Genomic DNA, 12077 nt, shown 5'->3' with positions numbered 1-12077 from the left:
TTATACAGAATGCTCCTATTCAATATTTCTATGATCACATAGATAAAAGCACTCCATCTAATAATGCAGATCAAAACTAATTCATACATAGTCATCTTGTGTGATTTATTCATGTTGGTCTACAAATCCTTCACAAAAGATTCATCTAATGCAATGTACCTCTCTCTAGATTTCTTGACTTTCTGTGGATATATAGATCAGGTAAATGGATTCTCATTCTGATTCTCATGATATGATCAGGCTCATCCTTTTTATTTTTTGGTCATACATCTCTCCAGTGAATCCTTTATGCCCCTTCTCCTAAACAAAAAAATTTTTGCAACATTTTGTAGTCTGCTTAAACCTACCATGTGTCTCTTCATGGGCATTTGTGTGGTAGTCAACATTAATTCTTGGGGAACTGTGGAATTCCATGACTCAATGCCAGAATGCATCACAAAAAGAATATAGCTATTTAAAAATATCATAAAGCACTTTACCATTGGAAAGGACCTTAGAGTTCCTCTACCCCATTCCCTTTTTTAGTATCTTTTCCAGAAATAAAATCTTCAAATTAAATTGTAATTTTCCTTCTTATGACTCTAGCTTTGTCTCAGAAGTGACTTAAGAACCAGAGTTTGGTTCATTTGTCAGCAGACATTTAGTCATTTTCTGCCCTTGAGCTTTGATGCACACATGTTATGTTTCTTAGAGTCGTGACCATTCTATTTTGTATCACAAAAATGCTAATCTGTTTTTGTTTGGCTTCTTGATATAAATCATTTTAGGCATGAACCTGATGCCATATTTTAGGGGAAAGGGAAAACTTCCATAAAATAAATAGCCCTCCCATTTTTGGTCTGAAAATTACTAAATTTGGATTCTTACCCATATTTAAATTTTGAATAATAGAATGAAAGACTACCCATTCAGATACTGGCATCCTCATCTCCCATGCTTGGAGGGGGGAGGGAGAGGAAGAGGGAATAAGTTTCAAAATGAAGCAAACTTTTCCATCTAAAGGAGAAAAACTGTTATATTCATTTTGTGTTACTTTATTCTAACTACTTTTTGAACATGTATATAATGTGATAGCTAATGCTCATATCCAGTATCTATATAAGCATATAAATAATCCATGACTTATATCCAACATTTTCAAATAATGATACTGGCTGAAAATTAAGAAATTATAACATGGGAATAATAAAAGCATCTACCTCCCAGGATTGTTATGAAGAATAGTTGAGGAAATAATTGCAAAGTGTTTAACACAAATACCTGGTACATAATAAACTTTATATCAAAACTAGGTGGTTTTAGTAATAGTAGTGGTGATGGTGGTAATGATAGTAGTAATAGTAGTAAGAGGAAGAAAAGGAGGAGAAGGAGGAGGAGGAGGAGGAGGAAAAGGAGGAGGAGGAGGAGGAGGAGGAGGAGGAGGAGGAGGAGGAGTTGTTCTTGGACAAAAGACACCACACAGTCCTTAACTAGAACCATATTTGAATCCTTTCTGATTTTGTAGACTCTTTCAGACCTGGTTTAGCCTTGGAGAGCCCTATCATTTCTACATTGGCAGTGGAAGAACACTTTGTGAGAAAATATTGTGTATACAGATAACTAATAGAAGCTAAGCTAATAAAAGTACAACCTTTTGTTGTTAAACAAAATGTTTGTTTTGTTTATAAATAAAAAGAAAATGTTATAGAAATTTAGAAGAAGTTAGCTTTTACTCAGAAGGTGTTGTAAGTTCCTAACATAAATTTCTCTTTGCAGTTTAAACTATTCTTACTTTTCCCTTCCTCTGTGAAAAATGTAGATAGCCTCTCTAAATTTAGCTTGGACTAAACACTTACTATCTGTGTTATAATGTGTTACGTCTGTTTGCCTCAGTGAAAATTGAGAATGGTCTACCACCACTCATGCATGAGCCCTTCTCTGCTTAGAAGCAGACAAATAACAGTATTTATTAAGCATCCACTACATACCCATTCATCACAGTGTAGTATGGAGTACCATTATATAGGAAGCTAAGGTCTTTTCCCTCAGGAGCTTTCATAAGAAAGAGTGAACACACTTGAATCGGAAAGATATGTGTTAAGATATTTATATCTTATTAGTACTCTGTCTAGTGGACCAGAAAATAAGGATGATAGAATTAGTCATTCATGCTTGGATTACTCAAAGCTGTATTTTCTTTATTGTGTTATAGACATTTCATCATTATGTCACTCATATATTTTAAAAATAGCTCCTGTTTTCTCCAACACATTTACTATATCTGTGCAAGCTTCCTGAAAATTAAATGAAGACCTTTTGGGGTTATATTAAAGATATGCAATTCTGCATAGTTGACTGATGTTATTTTTTTTAAAGTTTGAACTTGAGGAAAAATAATTTAACAAGAAGTACCTCTAAAAAGAGTAATCTTTCTACATACACATTAACAGATTGAAGTGATTATGAGGTCTGAGTATCTGCTGTCTATAACCTTGATGGATAAATTAAATGCTTTCATTGAGCATAGCACTATAGCACTCCTGATTATTCCCTTTCCACTCAATTAAAGAAATAAAGTCTCCCTCTAAAAGGCCTGTTCTTTTCTGAGCTTGTTTTTGGATGTTTACCCTTGGGCATCTTGTTGGAGAAGCTGCATGTATAGCATTATGAGATTTTCTGCTAATATTTCAATCCTACCCAAATTCATAGTGAATCATAGTTGGTCATTTGGAAATATGCTATCTGTAGACGATGGAGTTTAGAGTCCCTTTCTCTGAGAAGGTCAGTCAAAGTAATCGTAAAATCTGCCCTTATTCCTGAGAATATTGTCCTTGAGGGTATTATTAGGTAGTTTTGTGGTAATGATGTTGCACCTCTATCCATATTCTACACCAATGGCCTATAGCTCAGATAATTCAGATGTTACAAGAAAAGGTCAACATGAAAAGAAGAGGGAGAAATAGTTTCACCTGCAGCAAGAGGAATTCAGGTTTCACAACCTAGTGTCTGATTTGTCTCTAGTAAAATTGACCAGATAGAAATAAAGCCGACAGAAAGGAAAGAAGGCTGGAACTGGTGTTCTGAAATCTAGTAATAGTGATTTGAGAGGAAGAAAATAAGTTTTAATTTAGGTAGCTTCCATGGTGCTTCCTAGGGAAGCTGCTCGAGGGATAAGAGCAGCAGTTGCTTTCTCATTAAAAGAAAGTAGGAAAATGAATAAAAATAACTACTAATCCAAAGCCCAGATGAAATTAGAAAAATATTATAGAACTGGTCCTAGTTAAATACATATGTTGTACAGAGAAAAGCAGATCTTTCTAATGAAACATGCTTCACCTAATTAAGAAATGGGAATATCTACATACAAACACAAACACCTACATACATACCTACACACACCCAGATTTCCCATGCTTTAGAGCACTTACACTAAATAAAACATCAATAGTTTCCTAAGACTATACAGAAAACATTGACAATTTTCCCCTCTTTACTCAAAATAGCTCTGCCATCTTGCCATTTATGAATCTGCCATTTTGCTCATATTGCATACCATTAATAAATAGGTAGAAAAGACTTTATTTTCAATGCATATATTTCAGCAGAGTTTACTAGAGCACTTCAGAAGTCATGAATCCAACCTAGCAGATATATATGCATAAAACATGTATGAGCTCACAAGAGGAAACTTACCTGCCAATGAGTAAGAACTCTCCCACAACTCCCAGACGTTTCATGGCACTCAGGAGCCCTCTGACCGTCATTCCTTCACAGAAACAAACCACCACTCTGGCCTTGGGTAATCTCTCCCGGAGTTTGCGCAAGAGTCGATCGAAGCTTTTCTCCCCAGAATTGCTATAGATTTTGTCTGAGTGAGCAATACATAGGCCTTCCTGGGCAGCCAGTTCTTTGAAAGCATCCATTCCACTTTCCCCATAATTTCCTAATCAAAAATAAATGATAAATGTTTATAAGCAGTACAGTACTATGTTCTATCCCCCACCCCACCCAACACTTCTGACTCAGTTTCTCTGACTTCCTTGAAGATTCAGTTAAAATTCCACCTATTCCTGGATTTCCCAACATTCTCTTTCTCCTCCTCACTCTCCTCTCCTCTCTCAGGTTGTCTTCCTTCTATTCCATATATAATGTGTATATAATTATTTAAATGTTGTCTCCCATGTTAGAATATGAACTTCTTGAGGGCAGAGATGCTTTTTGCTTCTTTTTGTATGCCCAGTGCTTAGCCAATGGTAAAGGTATAATAGATGTACAACTAATCAATTGTCTAAAAATGGAATAGATTCACAAGACATTGTTCCTAGTTCTGACCTCTGGAGGCAACCTGAACAAGTTTTATCTCTCTTCCAAATGACAACCTATTAAATATTTGAAGGCCATCATTGTATCTACAATTGTAAGGTATATTCTCATGACTCACTAAATGAAAATGTCTAATTGGCGAGAAAAGACAGACATATTAAATGACATTAAAAGTATCAGGGTATAAAATAAATGGCTGATGTCTAGCTTTTAAGTGTTTTAGGATTTCAGAGATATCACTGACAGATCACTCTAGACATCATAAATAAAATCGTGAAAGATGGGTAGAATTTAGATAATTACAGAAGATAATTTAACTTTTTAACTCTTTTGTCTATTTTTCATATATTGTTGTCTACAATAGAATGGTAAACTCCTCAAATCTAGGAACTGTTTAATTTTTGCTTTTGTGTCCTCAGTACCTAGAATAGTATCTGGCACTTAGTAGGTTCTTAATGACTATATTTTGATTAATTTAAAAGAAAAAAAAGACTTTTCAGAGGTCAGCAAAGGCACTTGGTAGGAATCCAATTCATTTCAAGAATCATTTAACTTTCAGATATATATTTATGCATATAGATATAGATAGATTATATACATATATATATCACACACACAAACACACACACACACACACACAAACACACAAAAAACTATGTTAGGGTAGAGAAAGATGCAAAGTTTAAATGAGATGTGTCCTTCATACTCTCAAAAAGCTTAAAGCCTTGTAGGGAGAAAAGTGGAAGTAACTCATGCTATATATCATGTTAAGATGTGGAGACAATTCTAGTTGAGTAGAGATGATTTAGATTATTATTATATAAGATATATTTTAATGTGGAATTGGGGTTTTCGTTATGAAATGCATAACTTTGAAAATTGTATTTAAGAGATTATATAATTAGAGCTAGAAAAGATCTTAGAGACCATCAAATATCACTTTCTCATTTTACAGAGGAAGAAACTGAGGCACACAGAGTTTAGCCAGTTTATCCAGGATCACATGGATAGGGTCTAAGGACATATTTGTCCTCAGGTCTTCCTGATACCAATTCCATTGTTATTCACATTGTTATATCTGTCTTATGTTCTAGCAGAATATATTATTTTCTTGGTATATTGTCTGAAACAAAGTGCTCAATATATAAGTGCCATTTGATGATAATAGCATAAAAATACAATTCCATGATATTTCAATTGTAATTCCCAACTACTTGAAAAGTCTAATTTGAAAGATAACATAAACCATGAGCAAATATAGAAATTGGGGTGGATACTAACATGTGAATCTATTGACATGACAATATTTGTTGAATATGTTTGTTTTGTCTAGTCAAAGGTATGTAGGTGGCGCAGAGGATAGAGTCTTGGATTTGGAGTCAGAAATCTTGATATCAAATATGATCTCAGACAATATGTTATTTACTTCTGTGACTATCATCTGCCTCAGATTGCTCATTTCTAAAATGAACACAATAGCAGCGCCTATCTCTCAAATTTGTTGTGAAAGTAAAATGAGACAATATCTGTAAAACACTTTCAAAACCATAAAGCATTTTATAAATGCGTGATGGTAAGTGTACCTAGTTTAATGTTCACTTAAGCTAATCCTTAAAGATAGAATTCAGATCTTTGTGTGGATAGACGTAGATGAAGAGAGATAGTTCCAGGCAAGAAAAATGTATGAAAGTAAAAGTAAAGAGACATAAATAGAATAAGGTATTGTGGGGTTATTGTGGAGGTGAAGGCAGGGAAGAGAAGTACATAGTGAATAGATAAGTGACAAAGAAAAATTAAACAATAATTCAAGGAATCTTGATATTTACAGCTGGAAAAAATCTTTTGAACTCAATAATTGTTGACGATTTGAATTGTAGATCATTTCTTTTCAAGTAATACAGAGTGCAAGAGAACTTGAAATTAATCCAATACCAAATTAGACTACCAGAGGTTACATATACACTATAGATTTCTAGAATTGAATAAGATTTGAGACACTTAACAAATAGATGAAAATAGAAGTCCCTAAAGGATATTTGAAAAGAAAATAAAAGAGACAGATATAAAGAGCTATTTCTAAAGGGATGAATCAAGAATAAAAATATTGAAAACATGTCTTTAGTAAAAAAATATATAATATGTAATATATATATGAAAGAAATTTGTTAGAAAAGATTGATGAAGCTATAAATGAGATTTATTGATCAGGCCATGAGTTGGTACACAAATTTGCTTATGATCCAACAAGATTGATAAAAGATTTATTCAAAGAAGATTGATTTGGAATGGCATGACAGCCATAGTTGTTTTTTTTTTTTTAATGCCATTGAATAAACCAACCATGAAATGAAATGAGATTGTGTGTCATAATGGCCTGTATGGATAATATGAGAAGCAAGTGCCATCAGTTAAGTCCTCAGAATGATTTCTCCTTAAACTCACACAAAGTTGATGATAATCCAAGACACAATAGGAGCTCCATCTGGTGGCTAATGTAATACATCTGGTCATTATGTGGTATCAAGTTCAAATCCTGTTGACATTTTTTTTTTAAGTATTCATTTATTTTTCCACTATCAAACAACTATGCTTTCAATATCAATCATATCTTTCTTTCAAGTCATTCTTCCTTTGTCCAATGGTATTCAAAATAATTTATTTTAAGACTGAAATGCCAAATAATCATCTTTAAAATGTTAGGCAATTAGGACTATAGGTGGTAACCTGACTGGATAAAGACTGTTTCCATTCTGTTGTTCCCTATAAATATTCATTTACCTTTTTTATAATCTTGCACTAGAACATTTAATGATTTGAGAGCAATATTACGTGTTGGCAATTATTTCTATCAATATTCAAAATGAAACAATAGAAAGCACCTTCCCCCTGATTAGATTTCCTATTTCCTTTGGTGTTTTCATCTAACAAAAGAAAGGGGGAGATGTTGGAATCCTTACTAACTGCTAACTAATTAGAGTTGATCTAATCTTACAAGATGTTTTGGGCAGAACCTGAAACAAGGTACTAAGTAGAACTAATTAATACAAGGTTTGTGTTCACACCTTTACTCATTGGAGTTCAATGAGTTCACACCTCCCTTGAAGCTCTTTGGGCCAGAGAGCACTAGCATAAATAAAGCCTGAATGGGCCAGTCAAAGAAGTTCTTCAGAGTGAAGAAGCTACAAGTTGAGATTTCACCGGAATGACATGAAGAGTGGAGCTGGCTGGAGGCTGAAGAAAGCAGAGGCAGAGGCTGAAGGACCAGACCTTTGGATTTGGCAACATTCGGAGAGAGCTCTTGGAACCAAGCAGAGAGATAAGCCTCTAAGCTAACCGGGCTATATTGGAGATAATAAAAGATCTGAACTTTTATCACCTGGCTGCGATTTGAGAAGAAAAAGCTCACCACATTTCAGTATACATTTGTAGAACAGTTTAATAGTTAAGTGATCCAGAAACATTGAGTCATTAGGAGACATAAATCAGAGTAAGAAAGGCTATGAAGGATGAAGACAGATATGATAAATAATGACAGCTGATTGTATCAAATGAAAGGTCAGTAATACAATAAGCAGTGAACTTAGTTAATAGTGAGGGCTCCTATCTTGGATTCAAGCAATAAACAAATTATTTTTTTTTAAAGATATACAACATATAGAAAGTGGATGATATGCTAGCACTGCTTAATTGATAGTTAGCTATGTTATCAGAGGTTGAATTTTCAACTGACAGAAGCTCCCAGTGTTCATTGTTTATTGATTCTAAGATACTAGGGAGTTTTAAGTACAGTAATTCTGTGTTAGGGTTTGCTTTTTTATTTCTTCAGAAAATAGGCATAGTTATACTAGATTTCATATGAGTCATGTTCATATTATTATTTAAAAACAAGAAACATAAGATATGGAGATAGGATTTGAAAGGAGGTAGATTTTTTCTGTGTTGTTCCAAAATGTAAACTAGGCTGGACTGATGAAACTTACAAGGAAATGAGTTTTTGCTGAGAAAGAACAGGAAGACTCGGCTACTTCATGAGAAAATATGTCATTCAAGGTATTTAAGCTGTAACTGCTCATGCTTAGGTCAGGGATTCTCTGGAAGAAATTGTTGGCAATGGATGATGAATTGAACTAGATGACTTTGAATATTCTGAGAATATTGGCCATTTTTCCATGAAAGCTTAACAGTTTTTAAGTAATATTATAATATAATAGTAGCTTAAAGAGAAAATAAAGCAAGGTAAAAACTTCAAAATGAGGGTTATAATAAGAATTACAGAATCACAGAATCTCATAATTGGAAGAGACTTTAGAAATCAGGATTCTTAACCTAGGCCCATAATTTTGTGCTTTTTTAATGTTTTGATAATTTTATTTCATCATAATTGTGTTGTAATAATCATATTCCTTATTTTATGCACTTTAAAACATCCTGATAAGTCCATATCTTTGACCAGACTGACAAAGGAATCTATAATAGGGGAAACAAAAGATAACCCTTGATTTGGCTTTAAAAAAAGAAAAGAAAAGAAAAGAAAAAGAAAAGAAAAAAAAAAGCTCTCAGCAACATACCTAGAAGTTGGTCATTTCTTTGTTTGAAAAACTAATTGTCTATCAAAGCATCTCAATTTTATTCTTGTATAGCTCCAGTTGATAAGATATTTTCTCTTACAGAAAGCCTTAAATTTGTCTCTTAGGAATTTCTAACTATTGCTTCTGTTTTTTCCCTTTAACAATAAGAAACATAAGTCTGATCCCTCTCCATATGACAATCGTTCAAATACTTGAATACAATAACTTATCTCCCATAATACTTCACTTTCTAGAGTGAACATATTCAGTTCCTTTTATTAATCTTTTTAAATGATTTTTTTCAATTAATAAGCATACTTCCCAACACTTAAAAAGATCAATAAAACTCATGTAACAAATATGCATAGTCTAGCAAACAAATTCCTACATTGGCCATGTTGCAAAATGTTTGTTTTATTTTTCATCTTTCGTCCATCACCTCTCTGCCAAAAGAAGGGTGACCTTCATCCTCTGAAATAATGGCTGATCAATGTATTGTTTAGAGTTCTCAGATCTTTCAAATTTGTTTACTTTTAGAGTGTTGTTGCTTTAATACAAAATGTTCTCCTGGTTTACTTCAATCTGTGTTAGTTTTTGTAAGGTACAAATTGCTGGTTCTTCACTATTCTAGTAATCCTTCTCTGAAGGCTTATTTGCTATGAGGAAATAAAGAAAATATCCCAGCAGAACATATGATTTGTAAACAATCCATCTTTTCTCTCATGAGTCCATTTCTGATGATGATTAACTCATAATTAGCTCTTCATGGTGTTTTCCTCCAAAATAAATATTTAGTTCTGTTGCTATACTCAGCTGGCTTTCATCTTAAGCAATAAAAATGAAGTGAAAAATGAATAAATGAAATAGTTTGTGTACAAAGCTTTCAGCAAAGAAAGCTTCTTCTGAGCTGAGATGGGAAAGTTGTTGTTCCTCAGCATTCTGGCCCAACATTATGAATCTACTATTGTTGATAATTCAGAGATACAGAGGTAACTTGGACAGCTACAAGTGTACTAAAATTTTTGTCCTGTCTTACATCAGACTCCATTAATTTGGTGAGGTCTAATAATGACAATCCTAATCTGTTAATTGCCCAACTAGTGAAATATCTCCAGGTATGATAAATTTCTAATGTAACGTTCTGGGATACCAGTGTCTCTTGATCTTCAAACTGAGTTTATATAGTTTTTATCTATGTTATTGACAATTGCTCTGTGGAATTTTCTGCAATGATCACTATAATGTTCTTAAATTTCAGGTTATTATCTGAATATATAGATACTACAAGTAGCCTAGTTATGATTATTGCCCATGAAACCAGGTGTCCTGTTATATGCTTTTTAATAGATAAGAGGATTTGCAGAATCTGAAACGAGGAACATCTTTACCCTTTCTTTCAAAAACCTAATCCTTTTTCTCCTTGAACACAATACCTCCTCCATACACCTGCTGGGTTTTCTATATTTAAATATTTCCCTTTATTTCTGGGTTGTTGGGGGGTTTCCTTGCAGGGAGGAAGGGTGGGAAGCATTATTTTATAAAAAGAAAAACCAAAACTGCCCATCTGTGTGAAATAGCTGGAGAAATTTTGGGAGCTCAAATAAAAGAGCAGACATTTTTCTAGTGGTCTTGAGGGGGTGAGATAATGATAATGACAGGTATTGCCAGTCCATAGATAGCTATGTTCTACCACTGGGGGGCTCACTCTACCTGAGTCAAGAAGCCCCTCCCAGAGTCTGACATCAGAATCCCATGGCCTGCTAAGTATAAAAAGTCTTATTTTTTTTCCTTTAAAACTGCTTGTCTTCATGGTTTGATCATTTATTTTCAGTCATAATGAAAAAAAAGTGTTGTTGTTGTTGTTGTTTTTTATTATAGCTTAAAGCTATAAATTCCTAGAAGGAAAGTATAACTCAAAAATATCCAAGATGTGTTTTAGTTGGGATTTTAAAGAAAGAATTTTTATTTCTTTTTACAATTAAAATTGTATTAGCAACATTTTCTTACATATCCTAAATTTCCCCATGTATCTCCCCTTATTTTTTCCCAAAGAGATAGAAAAGAACAGTTGGAATTTTTATTTTTTAAAAACTTTTGGAAATTTTCCCTTTTTTCCTCTTTTTGCCTGATTTACTTAAGGTTTATCCTACCTTTTCTTATTTCTCTTGGCCAGCTAAATCTCCTTTTCTGTTCTAAGTATTTAAAAGCACCTCAAACTGCCTCTTAATTCCTTACTGTTCCTCAGCTGTGGTCACCAGTCAATCATTGACAGAAATCATGTCCATTTAACTCTTTTTTTTTTTTCTTTCCAAGCAAGTCTCTGAAAGTTTAAAAATCAATCCACATTTTAAAAGACATTTCATTTTAAGAGATTTCATGTTCTCCTCTGGAGAAGTATTTAACTATTATTGCTCAGAAATCCTCAGGGTTAATCTAGATTCTTAAAGATGAAATCAAACCCTTTCCTCTTTTTTATATTTCTATACAATAGGAAACTACCCACATTTACAGCAACCCTTCATGGTTTAAAAGTCATGCTTCAGACTTCTCTTCTCCAAGATTAAAGAACCATAAAAGCATACATTCATTTATTCATTCATTCATTTATCAAGCATTAAGAATCTCCTATGTGCTGGACACTGGTTAAATAAACAACCAAAAACTACCTCCCCTCAAATTTCCATTCTATCAAGGAAGAAGTAACATATATGCAAAAACAAAATATTATATATATATATGTATATATATAGATATATGTATGTATGTATATACACATATATTAAATAGATATAAATAGAGTGCATAGCTTTGGGAACTAGATACAGAATGCAGGGAAGTTTCAGGATAAGTTTCTTGTAGAAAGTGGCACCTGTCCTAAGTCTTGAAAGAAGCCAGAAATTCCATAGGGATGAGGATGGGGCATCTCTCACCCCCTTTTCTCTCTCTCACCCCTTCTTTCCTCCTCTCTTTCCGCCCTCTCTCTCGCTCCCTTTCCCCCTTTCCTCCCCTCTTCCCTTCATCTTTTTTCCTCCTCTCTATGTTCCTCCTTCCCTTCCTCCCTCCCTTTCTCTCATTCTCATTCTCTCTCTCTCTCTCTCTCTCTCTCTCCCATGCCCCCTCCCCATACTACTTGTATCCTCTGTTACATGCAGAATTATACCTGTGAACTAAGAATTGAACCAGCTGCTGTCTATGGTATTGCCTAAG

The 12077-nt window shown here is 33.7% G+C and overlaps 1 protein-coding gene across 3 annotated transcripts in view; it reads right to left on the bottom strand.

Annotated features, from left to right (window-relative positions):
* Positions 1-12077, bottom strand: part of GRM1 (glutamate metabotropic receptor 1) — a 443057-nt gene that overhangs the window by 322052 nt on the left and 108928 nt on the right. For all 3 annotated transcript variants that reach the window (XM_051997908.1, XM_051997909.1, XM_051997910.1), the window contains exon 3: positions 3673-3922. In XM_051997908.1, coding sequence (XP_051853868.1) covers positions 3673-3922 — 250 coding nt within the window. The remainder of the gene's footprint in view (positions 1-3672; positions 3923-12077) is intronic.

The sequence above is a fragment of the Antechinus flavipes genome, chromosome 4 (assembly GCF_016432865.1).
Source record: "Antechinus flavipes isolate AdamAnt ecotype Samford, QLD, Australia chromosome 4, AdamAnt_v2, whole genome shotgun sequence".
Taxonomy (NCBI): Eukaryota; Metazoa; Chordata; class Mammalia; order Dasyuromorphia; family Dasyuridae; genus Antechinus; species Antechinus flavipes.
The sequence above is the reverse complement of the archived record's forward strand: the minus strand, read 5'-3'. Positions and strand labels throughout refer to the sequence as shown.